The sequence below is a fragment of the Thermobia domestica genome, chromosome 14, assembly GCF_964235325.1.
Source record: "Thermobia domestica chromosome 14, izTheDome1.hap1.1, whole genome shotgun sequence".
Lineage (NCBI taxonomy): Eukaryota > Metazoa > Arthropoda > Insecta > Zygentoma > Lepismatidae > Thermobia > Thermobia domestica.
Window position 1 is genome coordinate 122,192,434 of NC_137467.1, and position 22,718 is coordinate 122,215,151.

The 22,718-nt window shown below is 35.8% G+C and overlaps 1 protein-coding gene across 6 annotated transcripts in view; it reads left to right on the forward strand.

The window, feature by feature from the left end:
* Mtmr6 (Myotubularin related protein 6) overlaps nucleotides 1–21,002 on the forward strand; it is a 374,237-nt gene extending 353,235 nt beyond the window's left edge. For all 6 annotated transcript variants that reach the window (XM_081738794.1, XM_081738793.1, XM_081738790.1 and 3 more), the window contains 2 exons: nucleotides 7,642–7,896; nucleotides 13,115–21,002. In XM_081738794.1, coding sequence (XP_081594920.1) covers nucleotides 7,642–7,896; nucleotides 13,115–13,264 — 405 coding nt within the window. In that variant the 3' untranslated portion in view covers nucleotides 13,265–21,002. The remainder of the gene's footprint in view (nucleotides 1–7,641; nucleotides 7,897–13,114) is intronic.
* Nucleotides 21,003–22,718: the final 1,716 nt, after the last annotated feature.

Genomic DNA, 22,718 nt, shown 5'->3' on the forward strand with positions numbered 1-22,718 from the left:
TGATATAGCTAAGGCTCCCATTCATAGTGTACGTTTACAAGATGTTTGGCAATTCAATCTTGATTTATTTATTGAGTTATGGGTGTCCTTTGTTTACGTTACGTGTTCGAATCCTTTTCTTGTAGAGGGCTTGAAAGAAATTGCAACAAATAAACGGATTCACGTTGCAGAATGTTAAAAAGAAATAAAAATAAAATAATGGAACAGGTCTTTTGTTCCGCTGGTTGCTGGCAAATTAGCAGCTGTTTCCGAATATACAGGGTGTCTCAAAAGTTCCCTGACATGGGGTAATACTGTTATCATCAGAGTTACAACAAAATGTAAGAGGGAAAACCGTCTCCAAATATGATGTTTTCAATCTAAAGTGAAGGAATTTTTTAAATCGGACGAGCCGTTTGGACTATACACTCTTTATGCGCCCAATGCTAAATGAAAATGAAACGTTGCCATTTACCTGGATTCACAACATAAGTGAATGAAGTTACTGTATTTTACACTAACGTGTAGGTGGTCAGCCCCCATTTCAAACATGCCCCCATTCACCATACTCTTACAAAATTTATCCACCTCTGGGTAAATGGCAACGTTGCGTTTTAATTTAACATTGGTCGCATAAAGAGTGTACAGCCCAAACGGCTCGTCCGATTTAAGAATTTTTTTTTACTTTAGATTGAAAACATCATATTTGGAGACAGTATCCTCTCTCACATTTTGTTGTAACTCTGATAATAACAGTTACCCTATGTCAGGGGACTTTTGAGACACTCTGTACAACAGGATTACTTTTGGTGTTTCACTACTAATGAGGATGAGATGATATGGATGTTTTTAGTATTTTCTGGAACTGACGATCTTCATGTAGATGTACCGTCGTAGATAAATGGAAGAAAAGAATAAAGAATATTCCATATCGTTTTATAGCCAATAGCATGCCGAAATTACAACATTTGAAACATTTATTATATACAATGTTTTTATATTATATAAATAATCTTTACTCTGTATAATTTATAAAATACAAACAAGTGCATAGATAATAGTTAGCTATGGCACTAAAAGCGCACACATTACAGTCTGTAATAGCTTTTACTTCAAAATAAATTTATTTTCTGTAAGTTGGCTACCTTTCTAAATTGACCAGTTATTGGAAGCGATGGTGGCATTCGTAGACAAGTTTCACTACATTACGTAAGGGATAGTTTTTTCAAAAGGTAGATTTTTCAGCTGCAATTTTTAGTTTTCTAATATGTAAAATGCTATTGTGGATAAATTTTGTGCAAAGGCACTAACAGTTAATCTCTGAAACTCCAGGTTTTCTTTTTTGAGATAATACTCATTCTTTAATACACAGATTATACATGAAATACTACATTAGATTTGATTATATATGAAATACTGCGTTAGTGTTTTAATCTTTAATATCAAGCTGTTAGATATTTTTAGAGTATAACTATACCAGTACAAATATTAAATTTCTTCGCTACATTTACATTTCTCGAATGTGCTGTAAAGGCTAATGGAAAATCGAATCAAACCTATTTACATCAAGAATCAGGATATACAGTTGCCAGCAAATGTTTACGTTCTCACTAACAACAAATACTGTGCAGAGTCTGCCAGAAAAATATATACCCTCTTTGTCATTCTGTATCAGGATACTGGCATTGACAATATTGTTCTGAAATTTTAATATGTTGTAGTATGGTTTCTCGCCCAACAGATGTCGCCATTATCAATTGTTTTCAGTTAAAATTATATTGTAGTACGGTTTTTCGCTCTCAACAGATGTCGGTACTGTCAGCACGGTTAGTGAGGTAGGAAAATGGCTGTAGCACGCTTGACGTGCGAGCAGCGTAAGTACGTTCTGAAGTGTTTCATCAGGTTTGGGAATGCCATCGAAAAGTGCAGCGTCAATGGAAAAGAAAGATTGGTACTGAACCACCAACCGCCTAACAATCAAACGCATTGTTGACAAGTTTGAGGCGCATGGAACGATTTGCGCTATTCACAAGGGAAGATCGAGAAGAACGACATCTGTTGAGCGAAAAACCGTACTACAACAATTTTAACTGAAAACAATTGATAATGCCGACATCTGTTGGGCGAAAAGACATACTACAACATACTTAAATTTCAGAACAATTGCCAATGCCAGTATCCTGATATAGGATGACAAAGAGTGTATACATTTTTCTGGCAGACTGTATAAACGTGTCGTAGCTGAGATTCGAATACACGGATTTATTACTTGGAAAGGAAATCCTAGCCTGTAGTTTATTTCGATAAACTTTGTTATAAGATGCAGTAGCTAATACTAATTACATATGCAAGGGCGCCGATTTCTCTGTAAATTTCGGGGAGTGGGGACATTCAGATGCAGAAGGCATATATGAGGATTTTAATACAAATTGCATTCAAATTATGCCAAATATTGTATGTTCTTAAATAAGGGAGGCCCACATCAGCTTTGGGGAGGACCCTCGGCCCCCCAGGATCGGCGCCCTTGTACATATGTACAGGCCCGTATTTAGGTAAGTGCTATTCTGTGCTCGAGCACAAGGCGGCAGAATTTAGGGAGCGGCAAAATTTTGGAATTCTTTTAAGACTCACAATAAAGTAATATTTAAAGCTAGCAACCCGCAGAGTCCCGCGCAAGCGCGAGAAAATATGTTAACGTGTTTAATTCACTTTAATTACCGTAGTTACTAATCAGCTAGCTTATCTGAGTTGTTTTAAAATGTCATCCTCTCCCACCCCACTCCAAGGAGTAAGAATGAACTTCAACATCATGAAAACTGATACCGTTAAATTTAGCGACCTCAAAAACTATGAATTCAACACTAATAGCTGGCATTTTCTATTACAGGGCTTATAGTGGTTTGGTCTCTTTGAATAGTTGAAAAGTGACCAAAATCTCATCATGCCCATTTTTTCGTTTGCCAATTTTTCCACCACCTCTTTCTTTGTTGTTTTGTTTCATCTTTTTTTCTTTACTTCCTTTTGAGCTTCCTTCTTTCTTAGGTTTTTTAAGTATGCTTTGTAGTTACGGTAAGCAGACTTAGCAGATATAAGAAGCTTCTGAGTAAATGGAACCAGTTCTGGCCTATTTCCGAATTTCTTCATTCCAGACATTCTATTTAAACTTAGCACTGAGAGTTCTCAAAGCTATGAAATATTCAAATTCATTACCTACTCTTAAGAAGAGCATACAAGAAGCATAACACAAGACGAACATGATGAACCACACAAACACACACACACAACGTTGAGCGGAGCGTTAACTATTACGAGAGAAAACTAAAAGACCATTATGAAAGAAGAAAGAATAGACACAGACGGGTTCTCAACCCCACCTTGAAAGCTTAAGCATCCACCAACCATCCACTGTGCTTTAGAAAGAATAAAAGCTGAAGTGAGAACAAAGCTCACTGTTTCACATGTGGCAGCAAGTACTAAAGCTTTACAGAAGAGTAATGAGTAACAAGTTGAATCGGATTAAAACTGTTATTATTTATCTCAGCGATCCCAGAAACTATGAATGTAACTCTAATATTGGTCGTTTTTGGGTCGGGGGAGTTTTGTGCGGGGGCGGCAAATTATTTAGAGCACAGGGTCGCGCAATACATAATACGGGCCTGCATATGTACGCTTCCAAATAGACAGTGACGCAGTGACCAGTGGCATAGTCCTGTAATCCAGCTCTCTTGGAGGGATGATAGTGGAGTGGGGAATGTCCTATACTTTTAAGGTTAACTCTGTGCACCGGATTCAAGCACCAATCATGGTTCGAAGCCCACACTAATAGTAGGTCCGGTTGTTCATATCCTCGGTGTTGCTTAAGAACAGTAATATTGCCCATTGTCCAGGCTTTGCTTTTACTATACGTAAATTTGATTTAAACTACTCGCTGAGCAAAACAATACGTTTATTGTAAGAATTGATAACGTGTAACAGTTTCGCCAACTATCCACTTTGGCTTCATCAGACACTATGAATACACAGGTAATGACAGAATTAATATATGAGAGACAGCGAAAAAATCCACGAATCTTGATTGGTTACTCAAATCTACAACAGCCAACCTCCTTACACCACACACTAAAAAATAAAACAGATACAAAAGTCGTTATTTCTCTTCCCCACTGTTGACAACCATATACATCTATTTCTAAAAACTAGGCTTAATGTAATTAACAAAATAAACTCTACAGTTAACTCCTTAAATATGAATACTAATAGTATAATATAAATTATAAATAAATAAATAATGCTAAATTTACAAAAATAAACCTGTACACTTAAATGAATTAATCTTTAAGACTCCTTAATAACTTATTTAATTTTTCATCAATTTTAAGTCCAGAGTTCCAGTTCATAACTCTATCGCCTTCTGTTTCAATAAACGTTGCTGCTTTCCATTTTCTGAATAACTTCCTCTCCTCTTGGCCCAGCACTTTCACGTCACTCTAATTAACTGAATGTTCCCAATGTTTCTTATATGCTTGTAGATTGCATTTCTGTCTCTGTTGAGCCTAACGTCATCCTTATGTTGTTTTATTTTCTCTTTTAATCTCTTTTCCGTTTCCCCAATATAGCACATATTACACTCACCGCACTCACTCCTTTCTCCATTTCCTCCTCCTCTACTTTTCTCTTTCTTCATTTCTCACTTAGTACCTCTAGTAACCTTTTGCTTCCTTTTCTGTACGTAGAAATACCTCCAATCTTCTTAGGCATTCTTTTGATGATCTCCGTCTCTTCCACCATATTCTCAATCCCCATCATATTTTTCTTTCCTCCTCTTCTCCTTCCTGTCTTCTCTTTTTTCTCCTTTTCTTCCTCCTTTCCTTTTGTACTTCAATTTCCTTATATCGTAACCATTTCTCCCTAACTGCTCGTAGAATGCCTCTACCCCTTTCTCTGCTTTTCTTCTCTCACTGTTTGTCTGTTTAATCTTTTTCTTCATGTTACTAATGAAGTTTATTTCCGTTGAATCTCCACATCACTTCTCGCATCACTCGTCATTGCCATCATAGTTGGCGAAACTGTTACACGTTAATAATTTTACAATAAACGTATTTTTTGCTCAGCAAGTAATTTAAATTAAATTTATGCATAAGAACGTAAAACACAAATCCCAAGTGCACAATTGAATATAGTCGCCAGCAAATACGAACGTTTTAAAGTTTAAGGTAACTTGCTATTTGAAAAAAAAAAAATGCCTCGCCTGTAGCTAAGTGAAATAATTCGAACAAGAGAGGGGAGATAAAATAAAAAAAAGTAAAGAGAAAGAGAACAGAGAGTAAGAGGCAGTAGCGTCTGCTCTATAATAAGTTTTTGAAATAACAGGCAACAGCAGGTAGAAGTGGAGGCCTAAAAAATAAATAAAAGACTGCAAAATCCCAATATATTTTCTATTGAATACTTTTGAAAAATGGTTAACTCAACACTTGGTCTTAGCACGAGAAAATTTCCAATAGCTGCAAATTTTGGAGGAAAATTGCAATAAGTTTCTCCCATACAAGATATTTCAGTATGTAACTCATAGAAAACAAAGACCTGCGTACCTGGTATGCTACAGAAGGTCGGTTTTGGTTTATGATAGCGAAACGATCATTATGTAGCTGCAGGCGTGAACATTCCGAAAAATGAAATGAAATCTTCGAGTTTTACGTCCCACGGTTATGCCGGTGGTGAACACTCCGAGAAGTTATTGGGAATAGTTTGGAAATGCTGTGTCCTGACTTGCACGGAAGATGGCTGTTGGGTGTGTTAGTGATTATATGGCTCTCAAATTTATGACCTTCTCAGAGGGCTACATTTGCGCCCTTTCCGACATAGGTTATACGTAGTTACAGTCAAATAAGAAAATAGTACGGTATGTTAGAAGAGGTTACCGTAGCTCAAAGGAAGGATCAATACTGTGTTGAACCGCAGCAAAACAGGCATCGCTACTGTTGCTGACTTTCCAATATTGGACGTTGTAGATTTTGGAAGCCTTAGAGTATCCCGAAGATGTTCAAGTGCATTCTTTGTTGTGACGTGAGAACCACCATCTCTAAGGACAATAGCAGGGATAGTACAACTGTCCGCTGCGACCGTAAATCGAATAATTACGCAAGATTTAGTCTGGTCAAGAAGCTCGAGCTCATATGCTCCGTCCGTCTTCATCATGGTTAGGAAAACTAACAGTTTAAAGCTGCACAAACGCATCTTGCAGTGCACAGGAAGTTTGTAATGACTGTTGACGAGGTATAAATATATCTGTTTCAATGTGATTAAAATAAAGAAGAAGGCCATCTTCTGTCGTCCATAATTCCAGAGATTGTTCTGATTGAATGAGTGGATGTGTGGAAAGTTTTCCACGCAGCTTTATGGTTGTTGGTTACTACTATACTGGCAAACTTACGAAACACAGAGTGAATAAAAAGGGTAAAATCAATGCAGTTTATTATCAAATGAATATTTAGGAGCCACTATACCGAAATTATATTCCATACCTATTTGTCTTCCTCTCAGGTTGTCATTCATCAGGACAAGACATGCAGTCATACAGTGCAGTCAGCGGTGATGTACATGGATCGGTTGAAACTTGAATTTATGCAATCCCTTCTACAGACATTCCTATGAAATCCCTTTGGGCATTTCCAGTTAATTATTGTGGGTTCCCGTTGTTGAAACGAGCATTGGACTGTCGGCTGCCGCGACACTCTTGTAAAGTGTTTCAAGAAGAATGGAACAGATTTGATCGAACTTTGCCTTGACGCAGTCTCTTTCAGTGGAAACTGAGATGCACGGCGATAGCAAACAGACAGGATTGCACATCGAGTCCATCCGCTGGTGGCGTCACTATATCTTTTAACCTGATAAGGATGCCAAATTTGTTATCATAAACCGGTAACTACCTTCCATAAGATAGGAATACGGAGAAATTACTCAAAGGTTTTCCGCTACAACATCTAATGTTCTACTTACGAACTTGGAAAAGGTGAAAAATAACAATATTAACCAGTTAAGTAACTACTGTGAGTCAGATACGCAGGTATTTTATGCGTTTGTTTAATGTGGTACAATACAACTCTTAATAATACAATTTACATATTGCGATTACAAAATCTAATGTGTTGAGAAACACAACTATTTTCCCCGTTGCTGTTTGGTTGAGAATTACATTAACTGTTCTTGTTATATCTCTTATCTGAGGACAAAATTTTGTTAATTGATGATGATAATAGCATGCCAGTAGTAGTGGTTGTAGGTGCGGTCTGCGATTAGTTCGAATTGAGCGCGAAATTGATCTATCTGCACAAATCCGCTACTGGGTAAAACTGTCCGAAGATTAAGAATTAAAGATTTATCGAAGGTAGAAAGAATGGGGTGAGCAAACTAAAGGAATAGGATGGTATATAGGAGGCGATGTTTGATGGTGAAAAGCGATATAAGCAGATCTGAGTGTGTAGTGTGGTGTATTCTTTTTTTCCTACTATATCTGTTTATCTATTTAAGTTCACAAAGTATTTGTGTTCTTAATTGAAAAGAAGTTTTGTTCTTACTTTAGATAAAGTAATAATAAACTTCTAGTATTAATTACTATTTAAATATCAGCTTGATAAGCTAATTTCTAATTTCTCCTTTTCTAAGACCAATCTCAGTAAGCAGTTGTCACTAGCTGCAGGAAACGATGCAGAAGCAGCTATTCAAGATGATAGCACTGTAGTGAATGTCCAAGCTGTCCTTGATGGAACTGTGATTGGCAAGCCGCATGGGGCCATGACGGATAGTATGACCGTGGAACAGCTAAGTTTAGAATTGGATTCGGTTGCTCTGGATTGGAAGACTCTACGCAACATAAGAGAATGCAGCTGCTCTACTCCATTTGACCATTTTAGTCGGAAGGTAAGTTAATCTTACATTTATACTAAACTCTTAACTATACAAGGAGAAGCTGTCAATTCGTCCCAGGCTTTAACTCAGCTCTATTACACATTAAATTTTGTAACAGAAATATGACAAATTTCGTGTGCCGACTTTCTTGGGGATATTTTGAATCTCCAGAAGAGACCGAAAGTGGTCTTTCTAGACCGGAATTCAAATTTTTTAAGTGGCAACAGAATTTTTGATCGAGATTGGGAACGTACGCAAGAAAATAAGAAACGTTTGTTTTAAACATTTATATATATATATACACAAAATGCCTCGTTTGGTAAGCTAATTTTGACCTAAAAATGACACTGGAAAAATAAGTTTAATAGCGCAACATTCGTTCACACCTTCTAACATTGGGGAAGGTGATTTCTGTCAAAATGTTAAGTACTATGATAACTAAATCCTAAGTGCTTGTATTTGATTTGAAAACTTCAACTTATGCTATAGACCAAAAATCAGATTTTTAAAGCAACAGGTGGTGATTTTTTTCCTTCATGTTTGAAATGAATGTAAGAAAATGAAAACTTCGGTTTAAAACATTTGTCATTAATGATTCCTCCTTTTGTCCTTAGAATTTTATGGCAAAGAACACTTTCAGAAAAGTGTTTGAAACAGTCCTTTTTATCTATTGTTATTGTTCTTTTTGTGTAAATATTCTGAATCTGAATGAATAATCACCATATTCTGTTATAGATCTTTTTCCGATTTGTTGTAGAAGTTGTAGAAAATTTCACTATTCATGTTAATAGATTCAGGATTTAGCTATCATGTATTTAAATTTTGATAAAATTTACTTTCCTCAACTGAAGAACATAGGAATGAGTGCTGTCATGTGTATTAGGCTTATTATTTCATTACATTTTCAACATAATTTTAGGATAAAGGAGGACTCTTAGAAAAAAAAAAGTGTTTGAAACAAAAACGTTTTATTTTCGTACGTGTATTTTATATTAGGATAAAAAGTCAGCACCTTATTTTCTTTTCAAAAAGTCGACCTCAGGTCTAGAAAAACTATTTCTAGGAAGTTCAGAGGTTCAAAATAATACAATTAAATTTAGCACATGCTATTTGATATGCTATTTTCTGCTTTAAGACTTTATGTATAATAACAGCCGAGATAATCGAATTAACATCATATCCCTCATTAATCCTCAGCCTATATAAGTGCAATAATTCATAACCCATTCCAAGAGTAAATGGAAAAATTATTAATCTGTGCGTAACGCTAATTTCTAATAATACACAGTCATGTTAATAGATGTCACTACCCGCGCTGTAGTTTTCCTACCTGACGCTAATAGATGTCGCTACGTGCGCTGTTACTTGTTTATATAATGAAGTCCTTAAATAATTGCATTAATATGGTAAGAAGTTTCGGGTGGTTGGTGAGCAAACTGAAGAAAAAATAAATCTGGTAGAGCGCTCACCTTTGGTGCGTGGAATTTCTGGTTCGATCCCAGCTCTTGCCAGGTTGGCTTTGTGGTGAACAAACACCTTATCCGTGGGTTTTCTCTGGGTTCTCCAGTTTTATCCTACTTTCATCGTTCCACCATTATCATCCATTCATATCATCCGCACGATCTCCCTTAGGCTCCAATACCAAGAAAAAACTGACAGGTATGACGGCCGAAAGATGCGGGTTGGTTCATACGTTGACGCAGCAGAGCCCTTGTTTGTGTTCGCAAGGCAGTGTAGCGAAAGGGATGTTTACTCATCAGTCTGGTAGTGGAGTGTGGACAAGCCAACAGAAAGCGTCACTATGCCTCGTCGATATCAGAATGCCATTTAATCAGACGATTGTGTTCGAACGGAGCCGTATAATCGGCTTATTGCTATGTGTACACGAAATTGGTATACGTACAGGAAATGGCGTCACGATAGTGATGCGTATGCTGAAATAATGGACAGAGAAGAAGCGTACACGTCGGCGGTCGGGCAATGGACGGCGCATTGTGGCCATGCATCTTGTTCAGGGCTGTGACGAACCGTACAGCGTCATTCACATTGTAGCTGGTGCTGGAATAGAATAACGAGCATGGACTTCACTAAGATGGCTCAAGAGAGTCTGCTCAATTCTGGACCCTTTCCACTCTTGCCTCTGTATCAAGCTCCATTGACCAAGAAGCACAAGCACTACAGCGTACAGTGGGTGTGAATACACTTGCTGGCGTGTTGAGTGGTAGGCGGTCTTGTTTTCATACGAGTCTCACTTCAACCTGACCTACAGTGTTGGCTGCATACGCGTTAGACGCTAGTGTGATGAGCGCATCAACCAGCTTGTACTGGCGAATGTCATAGCGTCCGAACGGCAGGTGGGGTGTCATTGCCTACAACACGCGATCTCAGCTACTACATTGGTAATCTTACCAGTGTCCGCTACTGCGCTACATCAGGAAATTTGTAAAGGCTGTGATCATAAATTTCCTTCAACCTGCGCAAATGTATCGTAGAATATGCAAACCTTCTAGGAACGATCGATACCGCTGCTTCCGTGGCCTGTATTTTTTATTATTTATTATTTTACTAAGATAAACGTTTTTAAAAAAATGATGAAATCTATTGAAATATATTTTACTGTTGTTGTTATCCTTTTAGAAAGAGTTGCGGGTTTTTCACTTTTTTGAATAAATAGCCGTAGTCCAGTACAATTACGACAAAAATCTATCAAACTTGAAGATTCTTTTTTTAAAGATTAAACCTATTATAATATGTTCTATGTATTGATATTATACCAAAACAGTCCCAAAACTCTAGTTGTTGGTTTTCCATAATTTTTACGGCTAATTATATGAGCAATATATGAGGTTTATCACAAAACACTATGATAAATAGTGTACTGTATTTGATGGTTATGGTGGTGGACCTAGCGTAAAGGATATAAAACACTGGACATGAACAAAAAAACCATGAATATGCGTAATCGTTGAGAATAACATCCACGTTGTTCGTTTAGCTCAACAGAAATTTCTTTCTAACACAAAGAACAAATCCGAATTGATATCACTTCTGACGAAATATCTCGAGAAATCTGATTGTATCGCACATCAAGCATCTGAAGATGCAAACACATTAGTTGTGTTAAACGAAACAAATCTTGCAAAATCTGGCTCGTCAATAATATTGGGAGAAGATTTTAATACTTTGGTTCTTATGGTAGCACTGTGTGTTACTGTGCTTTGTGTGTTTATCACTGCGTTATGGCGTTCCCTTGGACTCGTAGTAAGGATTTACCTAATCCTATCATAGGTAATGATCAAGATATGGGCAAGACTTTGCTTCCTACCCGTAGAGATGTGTTAAATACTACATTCATGTTTGGAACAATGAAAAAATAAGCAGAATGGCAAAAACCCTAGTTTTTAGAAGTGTCCAAGATTGTTGTTGATAAGTTAAACTTCTTGTGGGAAAAAGCTTCGATCCCATTCATAACCTCTAAAACTATTAGAGAATTATTAAAAAAAGAAGTTGATTTAGTTCAAGCATTCAACAAAACATACAAACGTGACAAAGAAAAGGGCAGTTTAAAAATAATAGCCGACTTTAACAACAGAGTGCATGTAAATGTAAAGATTTACAACTTTGTAAATGTGATCGCACTAAGAAGGTTCCAATACTTGAACGAAAATTCTTCACCGGTCAAAGAACTGTTCGGAAAATGGCGATTGAACATGTTGATATTAAAGTGACATCAGCAAATATAAACCGATTGACAAAAAAGGCGGGGTCCAGAGAACGAAGAACACTTTTCTTAGCTGTCTGAACCTCCAAATCATTCTGAAAACGTTGACCCTGCATCTAGAACTTCAGTTGAGAAAACAAGTCAAAGTCACGTGGGGCCAAATCAGGGCTATAGTTGGTGTGTGATAACCTTTCCCATTTCATTTCTCGAAATTTAGCCTGTGTTAGTGTTGCCGAATGGGGACGAGCATTGTCATTCAGGAGAAAGACTCAGCAGAAAGAAGTTTAGGTCGTTTAAGCGAATTGCGTTTTTCACTTTCTCCTGTGTTTGGAATAACTTGCAGTATTTACTATTTCCGCTTTCTTTAAAAACTCTGTGAGCAATATTCCCTTGGAATCCCAAAAGGCAGTCACAAGAACGTTACTTACAGATGGTTGAACCTTGAAATTTTCCTCACAAGGGACGTTTTCATTTCATCTCGACGGCTGCTTGAATTCTGGAGTGTAGTGATGAACGAAGGTCACAATACGATGAGTCACAATACGACGGAGAAAGTTGCTCCCTTCATTGTGGTACAGGGTCAGGAAATCCAAGTAACAGGCTATATGCGTGCTACGATGTTGTTCAGTGAGTTATCATGAAACCTGACGCGATTAAACGTTCGCATATCTCAGTGTTTCGTAGATGAGTTTGTATGCAGTCCCAGCGGAAATGTTCAGATCAGCGGCTGGTATACGAACCTTGGTTCTTCGGTTAAATAACATCAGTACATTCACTTTGTTAACCAATGTTGCATCACTGACTAGAGACGGGCTGATCTTGATCGAATATATTCGTTCATTCTTCAGAAAACAGTTTGCACCACGTTTGCATCTATCGCTCTAACATTACAGCGTCTTCATAAACAACAAGCAGCTTCCTGTGAATGTCAATAGGAGCAAGGCCATTTGCCTACTCGTGCGGATCACAAAACGAATCTCTTTACTCCACACCGCCAACACGTTGTTCCGCCATGACTCGCTACTTCTTATGGCCAGAGCACTTTCTCACTGCATGACTCATTCTAATCACGCGTCGCACATGTGCTGTAGCTTGCATGAACACTTCATTGTGTGGTAAATGTAGAGGAAAGACGAAAGAACACATTGCTAGTTTCATGTCAACTATTGGGCTCGTACTTTCTCCGAAAAAAAAAAATAAATAAAACTTCGAACCACCCACGTAGTTCTCCATATTTAACAACTTACCTTGAGGATTTCGCTGCTACTGGTAACATTCTGATGAACATCAAAATGAACAAAATGCAATATGTGCTCCACTGCTGCTATGTTGATGGAATTAACGCCGCCTTTTTGCATGTTGATATTGTGAAATTAACGGTTAGAATGCACATAAACTCTCTTTGACACATTATGCCGATTATTGTATAAATTCATTTTTGGAAGTTTATTTAATAAATTCATTTAAAGCGTATGGATTAAGGTATTTTTCTGTCTTTATGTATTACAGTACCATTGTTGGAAATGTGGTGAGGTTTTCTGCACAAGGTGTATCGACAAACACACAGCTTTACCAGGCCATTACAGCCAACGAGCTGTCCCTGTTTGCCGACCATGTTTCAAAGAAATTCAACGGTCCAATTCCTTGGAGTCTCCTTGACTGCAGTGGCTTCAGTGTTCCATTGGCAGTGGTTAGGCTTCATGATCTCCCGTGACATTCATTGTAGATTGGTAGCTGATACGAGTGATAATGTATTGTAATATAAATTTGCATTTTTTCAACATGTGTACTATGGTGAAAAGGCTCAGATCATATAAAGATGGTAACTTGAGGTAATGATTAATGGTTCTGTATTGTACAAATTATGGTATTGTGTACATGCCTTTTATCTGGAAGAATATGTCAGGTAATTGTGATAATGTTTCTGTGCTCATTTTTGCACACACTCTATAACAGTTTTTCTGTTTCGTTCGTTTCCGTACTTTCTGAGTTCGAAAGTAAAACAATTTATTTTGTTCAGTTGTATTTTTTAACAGCTGTACACAAACAGATGATAATTGTTTGTGCTTTGTCTTGTACTTTACAAGATGTCAGTACTGTTTAGGACATCCTTATTGCACTAATGATAGTAGCATACTTAGTATCCACTAGCTAGTTATGTAAAAGACATACAATAATGTTTTACAGAAACTGTCGTAAAGGTGTTTATTAGCTTTAATGTAATCTTGGTATTCTCTTTTGTGGATGCAGTCAGTAGGCTCAGTTGAGCTGTAATTTTAACTGTGATGCGTATATTTATGTGATAAATACTTATCTACAAACGTTAAGATGGCGTGTTTGTTGTGTTAAGGAGATTTTAGAGAAAACAATTTGCAAAGATGTGATGATTAATTGAGAGAGCTAACTTTTGTTATAGGTATACGGTGCTAATGATTTCTGGTTATCTTACTTTAGACGGTGTATTTAAGTCTATAGGCTCTTCAAATATGGAGTGTTTCTAACATGATGAGCGAATAATAGTGCGTTTTCTGTTAAGGATCTTTTGTTAATCTCCTGTCACACCCCATCTATAAAATTTTACAAATAACGCAAAGACTATTAATAATTACAATATTATAAACCATTTCTATTGTTCATTACCGTTACTGTAACTGTTACAAAATTCATTATGACTTTGATTAGACCAAGTACTTACTGCTATTAATTAATCTGACGTGCTTTCAAGGTACTTAGTTTAGGAAAAGATCTGAACCTCTGTCTCCTCTTATCAGTCTGTCTTTCTCTGCTAAGAGTAACATGATTTTTTAAAAGGTTATTAGTAAAAATGAATGAAAAACGCATAAACTGTATGAAGAATTTCTTTGTCGGATTTTTATCTGTACTATAACATGTAGTTATAACGGGATATACCAAGATGATGTTATAATAATGGTAGTAGTAATATTACTAGTATCTACCTATCACATGGGGAGAATATCTCTTTAATAATGCTCAGATACGGCGCATCAGAATACGCCCTACTCTTATTTGTAGTGAATGAAAGATAAGATTTCAGACTTTTGAGTTTCATTACAAAAAGAGATAAGGATAAATGGTGAGATGGGGGATTTTAATATAATAATAAAGCAAACTGAAATGTCAATCCACACGTTGACCTTAAGGGTGAGGTAAGATTGATGGGAAATAAGTTCTTATAGCTGAAGGCTAGATTCAGAACTAGATCAAGATTAATTTGATGTAATTTAATTTAATTATACATGCCAATGCAAGACTATGCGTGCGAAACTAATAGAGACCTTGGCTTTCCTTTTCCTCAATTCAAAAATTTAGGAAAACTTGAATTTTGATTTACTTACTCGCGTGAACGCAGTAGCAGACTACAAACTTCGAAACTGGCAGGGTAGCACCACTTGTTCTCACATTATAATCGAGCACTAGCTAGCGTTATTGTGTTGGTGTTGCGAGACGAGGCGCTGGGGTTGAATCCGTGGAAGAACATCTCCTCACTTCTTTCACTCTCTCATCCGTATCGTCGATGCGTTGCGGATAGCTGAGGGACTCTGGATTCTAGTGTCCTCGATTCGTAGCTGGTCATCACCGTTCTTAAGACCTTACTCCTTTGGGACTGGAGACTGACGCCAACTGCTCATCGTCCTCTGGGACTCATCTTACAGTATGATTGCGTAGTGGTCTAAGAGGTCTAGCCGACGATAGATCCATAGATTTATCTCTTCTTCGTAGACTGAGATAATGGACAGCACTTATGAACGGCTCGAGCTACACGGACAGCAACCTCGGCATGGACTGTGCACTTGAATATACTGGTCCGACTGAACAAATTTTCTAATGACTGGTTTTTATATGTCTGTGTTTCCGTGTTTAGTAGAGTTTGTTTATGCTTTCACCACTATGGAAAATTCTCGGTCACTGGAACATCCGTGAAATCTGTTGTGTGTTTAGCTTTGTTTATTCCTAGAATAACTGTGTCTATTTCTAAAATAACTCTGTTCATCGGATATTATTCCCTTTCTGATGAAATGAGGCTTTCTGAAAATTAAAAACATTTTTCGTAAAAAACTATAATTCTGCCCATTCTGGCTTATTGCATGTTATAGTACTCGTAATACAGAATAATAATATAAAAAACTTAATCGAATGTGCATTGGTTCTGCTGTTAGGTTTGTCAACCCGCAAGGACACCAACTTGACTGACAATTTTGTGTATAGAATGCTCTTTGAAGGTTACTCACAGGGGACGTGGGATATTTCCATTCCATGGACGTTCGTAATTAAGAAAAGAAAAAGAAATGAAACAGATAATCTAAGATCAAACAGAAGCAAAACAAACACATCAAATGACGAAAATACAAAAAGGCAAGTAGTTTTAGTTTTATGTATTACGTCGATGTAATACCAAGATTATGAAAGACAGAACCTACTATTAACGAGGATGACACCTTAAGTCTGGTGCATAGACGATCAGGCAAGATCAATCCTCACAGCATTAGCCGTTCCTCATTACATTATCTTGCCTCCAAGATAGATTACAATACTACGCCTCTAGTCCCAGCAATATGCCGGTTAGTGTTACAAGTCTTGGTCACACATGTTTGTTTACCTTTACTTTGACTGCAGATGAGAAATTTAGGTATTAAAAGCTAGGCGCTTCGCTACTTGTTTTACTAAAATTTTTAGGAATTTCCTTAAATTTCTCACTCTCTTTAACTTCCTTCCTGGACAGTCAGATCTTATTCTAAATAAGGCATACTAAAAAATGATGTAATATCGCTGGATATCAATTATTACATTATAAACTTCACCTACCTATTTCGAAGTTATTAAAACAAACCTTGAAAACGTAATTTTATTGTAAAGCAATTAGTGAGTTCGAGATTATGATGCTAACTGTCTTTGCGCTATTTCTAAAATTTAGAAAACAAAGAAGAGGGAAAAGGCGTATTTTATTTTAATAATGAAAAAATACCGTAAATTTAATATTAATGCGTTTTCTTTGGTATACGAGAGTTGTCCAGAAAGTGACAGACATTTTGAAATAAAAAGGTAAAAGAATGAACAAACCAAATTGTATTAAGCTATTTTTCTATATAACCGCTGCAAATTAAGACAATTATCATACCGTGGCACTAGTTTTTCAATACTGTCGTGGTGAAATCTGCCACCTGCGATTTCAACCACTGGCTTACACCGGCATGCAGGTCGGCATTAGTATTAGTTGTGTAGCGAGCCATGTCTTAATCGCTAGGAAGAGATGGTAGTCGCTTGGCGCCAAATCCGGGCCGTATGGTGGGTGATCGTACACCTCCCACCCAAAACCATCCAAGAGCTCTCGGATATGCTTGGCCGTATGTGGACGATCGGATCTCGACCTTCAATCATTATTCCATGTCCGTACACTTCACACAGTTGGCGATGGATTTCAATTGGCTTGTGGTTTTTACCAACAAAAACCTAATCACAGAACGCACCTCACAAGAGGTGGGATTTTTTTATTGTAGTGCTCATTGTAACACGTCATAGAAAGCACAATAAGAGCGTCACAGTCCTCACGCTACTACAGCTGGATGCGCACTGAATGTGGCAACATTCTGACACCAAGATGGCGATTCTAACCCCGCCCACTGTTGTGATAGGCCAAAACGTCTGGTACTTTATGGACAGGTCTCGTATGTAGACTTATTTCCTTTTAAACATAGACCTGATGGATTCTGATATTCTATGAACACATTTCCATCCATGGTTCTTAAAGTTTATATTTGATTTTATGTATTCTGGGACTAACTTTCTCTCATTATGAAGCATTTTCTCGGAATTAACCGTAGTACAGGAGATTAAAGATTTCTTGGTGACAAGTTAACTGCGGAACATAAAATCATTATAAAATGCCTGAGTAACGTTGTACTTACCCAAATGAATCAGCTGGATAAGACACATGAAAACTGTTATCTTAACGTAAAACCACATTTTTGCAGTGAGATAAAACAAAATAAAAAAGAAACTTAATTGCTTAGTTTATTATAATATTTGAGTTTTTGATAGAATATCAATCCATAAATCTGAGTAAGTCTGTTCTAATAATTACTGTGTTGTATCGTTTGTATTATATGCGCGTATAGAGTTACTGTCTTCAATACTATATAAGAAAGAAAAAAAGTAATACATATATATATATATTTTTAAAATATGCGATAAATGATTGTAAAGTAGAATATGTTATTAATATACGCTTCATATGCTAGTGAATTTGTTGAATGCTTTGGCAATACTGTGTATATTGTGACCAGTTTTTATGCAAGTGTAAGGACTTATATACAATAATGGACAGTTTTCTTAGTGCAAGTAATTTGATGTTAGTAGTACTCTGTATTGTGTTTCGAAATATTGATAAATAGACCTGTTTTTCCTTGTACACATTAGAAATGTAATCAACGTAACAGAATAGTGTGAACTTCGTTGTTTCTCTAACATTTAATTTAGAATTTACTTGAGGAGGAAATTTTGAATATTATGACTATGATTTACTTGTGATTGGCGTAAATATTATTGATTTGGGGCTCAAAATGCAAAGGCAGTTTTTATTAATAAAAGAAATGGGACATAAGAAAAAATGTTGAACTCAGAATAAGAAAATAACATTTGATAGCGCAAATAACTACCTCCTTTTTTACTACAAGTTAAACTTTTTCATTCTTGTTTAAAAGTTTAGAATTCAGTAAGATTATGAAGTGCTACAAAAGATTTAAGTGAAGTAAATGAGTAGTACATGGTGGTTGTAAAGTCAGTACCAATTGTAACAATGAATATTTCACAACGTAAACAACCTATCGCAGTTTTATTTCCATTGAATACTTTATTAGGGTGTACCATTTGGTTATTAAGTTATAATCTAACGTATGCACCCGCATTTGCCACACACTTCTGGAATCTTTTAGGAACCGAATCCACGGCTCTTTTTAGCATCTCAACTGGAACATTTGCAAATACTTCACGGGTATTTTGTTCAAGACTTAATATCCCTTGGTTTTAACTTGTACACTTGTTTCTTAGCCCAACCCCAAAGGAAGAAGTCGCATGGAGTTAGATCGGGGCGGCAGCCCATCCATCTGCCAAGGAAATTGTCATCAAGCCATCTGTCACTGGAATTGTGTAGTGGGGATAGCTTCATCTTGCATGAACAGCAATTCCCTTCCATTTTCCTATTCTTGAGTCACAAGTCATACATACATTCAAAGCATCTTCAAGTATCGTTCACCATTCATAGTGCTGTGTAGCATGTATGGACCAATGAATCTGGTAGATGTCATTCCACACCAGACGGTTACCTTTGGTCTTGATTGCATTTTTTCCACCGTTACATTTGGATCGAAATATGACCAATAATGACAGCTGTGACGGTTGACAAAACCTGTGACGTGAAACACCTCTTCATCAGACCACAGGATATTGTCGTACGTCTGGATAATCATCTCGCCAACGAAGCATAATCTCACAAAATTCCATTCGCCTGTCGCAGTCCTCATCAAAAAGTTCATGAACGTAATGTAGCTTCCAAGGTTGAAAATGTAATTAACTTTTTAAAATGGTCATTACCGTGTGACGTGACAATCCCGTTTCCCTAGCAGTTTGTCTTGTGGACTTGGAAGGGCTACGTTCAAACATGTCCCGAACAATATGCACATTGTCTTATGATTTGGATGTTTGAGGGCCTTCCAGATCGACTTGCAACTAACACATTACCCGTTGCCATTAATTTCTTATGACTTTTTTTTATTATTGTCTTAGGGTTAAGTATTGCATTCCTACCTCACTCTTGCCTCCATCATCTCTTCACTTGCTCCACCGACCTCCAAACTTCATATTTGGCTGCAATTTTAGCTCTGTCCTCTACGCTGTATACACCAACCATTTTGCGGTTTTCACTGGATCAACTTCTGAAATCATAAATGATAAACTTCACATTGGTAAACAGTATTACACGCCAGCTAGAGCTGATGCTAGTTTCTAGGATAATCTAAATTAAAAATAGATATATTGAATTTACAACCACCCTGTATATAAAATTGCTTTCTAAAATACTTCAGAATCAATTGGAAATAATGGCAATTATTTCTTACCCTATATCATTTTGTACTTCACAAATTTCTTTTTTTACTGCTAATACATTCATCTGTAAGAAAATCACCAGAAAAGTTTGGTTTATATATTCTGTATGTGCAAACCGTTTGTGAAACTTTAGTATGAAGCTAATCAATCTGGTTTCACACTACATTTTATTCAGTGTATGTTCTTCTCTTAGGAGCATTATTTTTATATTAAATCGTTTCAGGCAAGTAGTAATTTAAGATTTGTAGCGAGTAAAATATTTGGAATTAGCGAAATAACAAATAAATTAGTAATATGACTTCTGTCTTGTACATTGTTAGTTTCTCAGCTAAACCAGAATAAAGATAATTTATAAAAAATGACGACGTGGTTAAATTTTGCCTGTGGACATGGACGTCATCGATGGTTATTACACGATCTCTGAAAAAGGTTCTAGAGAAAACTTGATAATGAATGTCGCCTGTATACTTATACCGAGTATTTATCGAATAGTTTATTTATTTTTTAATAGAGAAATAAAATTGTTTAAAGTGAGGTAATCCCTTAGCAAGACATAGGATTACTTTGATTTTAGTATAAAGTACAGGACAAAAATAAGGACCAAAATTAATGACGATTTAAGCTCTTTATTTTTGTCCTGTAATTTACTAGATTTGAGAATTTTATCACCGAAGTTTCACCGATTTAGCATTATGAATTAGGTTATTTATTCTGTAATACAAATTACGGAATTCTGAAATGTTTGAAACGTAAGTTTCGTTCTGTTAAAATTTAAGTAATGGAATAAGTTCCTAATGTGAAATTTGTGGAGGACCCCTTTCTGTTTCGTGTAATTTGTATTTTTGAGGCATTAATTTGCTGTCTTTGCATTTATGTTCTTAATGAACGATTATAATCTAAACGTCAAGAATTGGTAAAGTTTGAAGCCCCACACAATAGTGCATTTTGCTCTGACATAACGCAAAAAAGCAATGACAAAGACATAAAAAAAAGGAGTACTACTACATAATAAAGAATAATACAGAACAATGTAAAATCAAATAGAACAATATAAGATTCGAATTCAGCTGCAAGATGTTCAAATATTTAGATAAATGTTTGCAAATGCATTTTTTTAAAATAAAAAATCAGTATAATTTGAGCACTGTAATGTAAGTTGTTACTAAAAGCATATTCTTACCAAGGAAGCTAATTAGAATTATTATCAGGTATATTCATTTGTTTGAAAAAATATATATAAAGTGTTACCAGCTTTCAATAAATAAATAAATAAATAGTATAAGATCTGAACCAGTCGCTAAATGTCAATTATGGTTTATTCTGTACTGCATCTTACTAAAACAAAACTATACAAATGATAATATGCGACAGTTGGATTTGACTACAATGCTTGAATTCATACTGATTCAGTATTAGGGCACTACTACTCTAAACATTGTATTATACTATTGTATATACTATGAAGCAGACTTATGTATACAATATGCAGGATACGTAGAACAATGATAGAAAAGTGCGTAATTTATTATTTTGATAATGTATTTTTGTTACTGTATTAGTGTTCATTAGCCAGCTACTCATATGCAAGGCATATGTAAAGTATTGGCTCTGTGTGCTAGTAAATGAGTAATAAAAAAGTGCAATAATAAATGTGTTAGTAAAATCAATGATTCCTTTATATATTTTAATGATGAACATCGTGATATGTTCTGATATATATATACACAGCACTAATTGACGAATATTAAAAACAATGTAATTTTTTGAAACAGTCCTGTGTTTTAAAGAACCAGAATCTACAAAGTATTTAATATAAATAAATATATATATTCAATTGAATTTTATTGAGGATAAATTGTAAATATAATGTAAAAAAAACAACTGTTAAATATAAAATTCCAGAACTTTGCAGTTCACGTGTTTTCTTAATTTATATTAAGATCTAATGTAGCATATGTTTCAGTAGTATAGTGTTAGATTTTAGTACCTTTAAAACAAAATTGTCCATTTGATCAAAATCTATTTTTTTTTTTCAAATTACGGATTGTTAGACATAGTATTTCGAGGCTTCAGAATGAATGTTTTTCTTGGAATTTGTTAGTTTTAGAGGGTTCCTACTGGTCGGGGAAATCAGAGAAAATGGTGCAGGTCAGGGAAGCTCAGGGAAAAAGACTGAAAATCAGGGAAAGTCAGGGGAATTTTATAAAAGATATTTTTTCTAACATTAATTGTACACCATTTTCAGTTTAACTAACCATTATAATACCTATTTGGGTTTTATTGCATTTTTTTTTATTGCTATATGTATGAGCAGTTGAGTACTACTTGTCTCTATAGAATAAACGTTTTCATATATTCAAGTCCCCGTTATTTATTCCTTATTTATATGTCAACGTCATCCGACACCTGTCTTGAAAATCAGGGAATTTCCTGCCAAAGGTCAGGAAAAGTCAGGGATATTGGCCAAAGAAGTTCCGATGTCTGGAGATTTAAGGAGCCATATCTCGGGAACTGTAAGTCATTGCCCTCCATTTTGAGCATGTGTCTTCGTAAAACAACAAATCATAGACCGTTTTAACAGAACTCTTAAAGAAAACATGTGGAAAAAATTTAGTACTCAAGTAAATTATAAATGAATAAATACATTACTAGAATTGATAGAATTAGAATGAGTATAATAGTAAAGTACATAGAACAATTGGTATAAAGCCTGTAGAAGTTAATAGGAAAAAATTAATTATTTTTAAGTTCGTTCTGGTCAACGAACTGAAAAAGTTCGTTACTGAATTCTGTGTCTGTCTTTTTTTTTTTTTTTTTCTTCAGAGATTTAAGAAGCCATATTTCGGGAACCCTAAGTCATAGAGAGGATGGTAAACATTTTGGTACAGATATTAATTACTGGTCACTATTTGGTATCAAAGTATTTATCATCCTTTTAGGTATTGATCAACACCAGTTCATCTCTCTATGGCTTACCGTTCTCGTGATATTG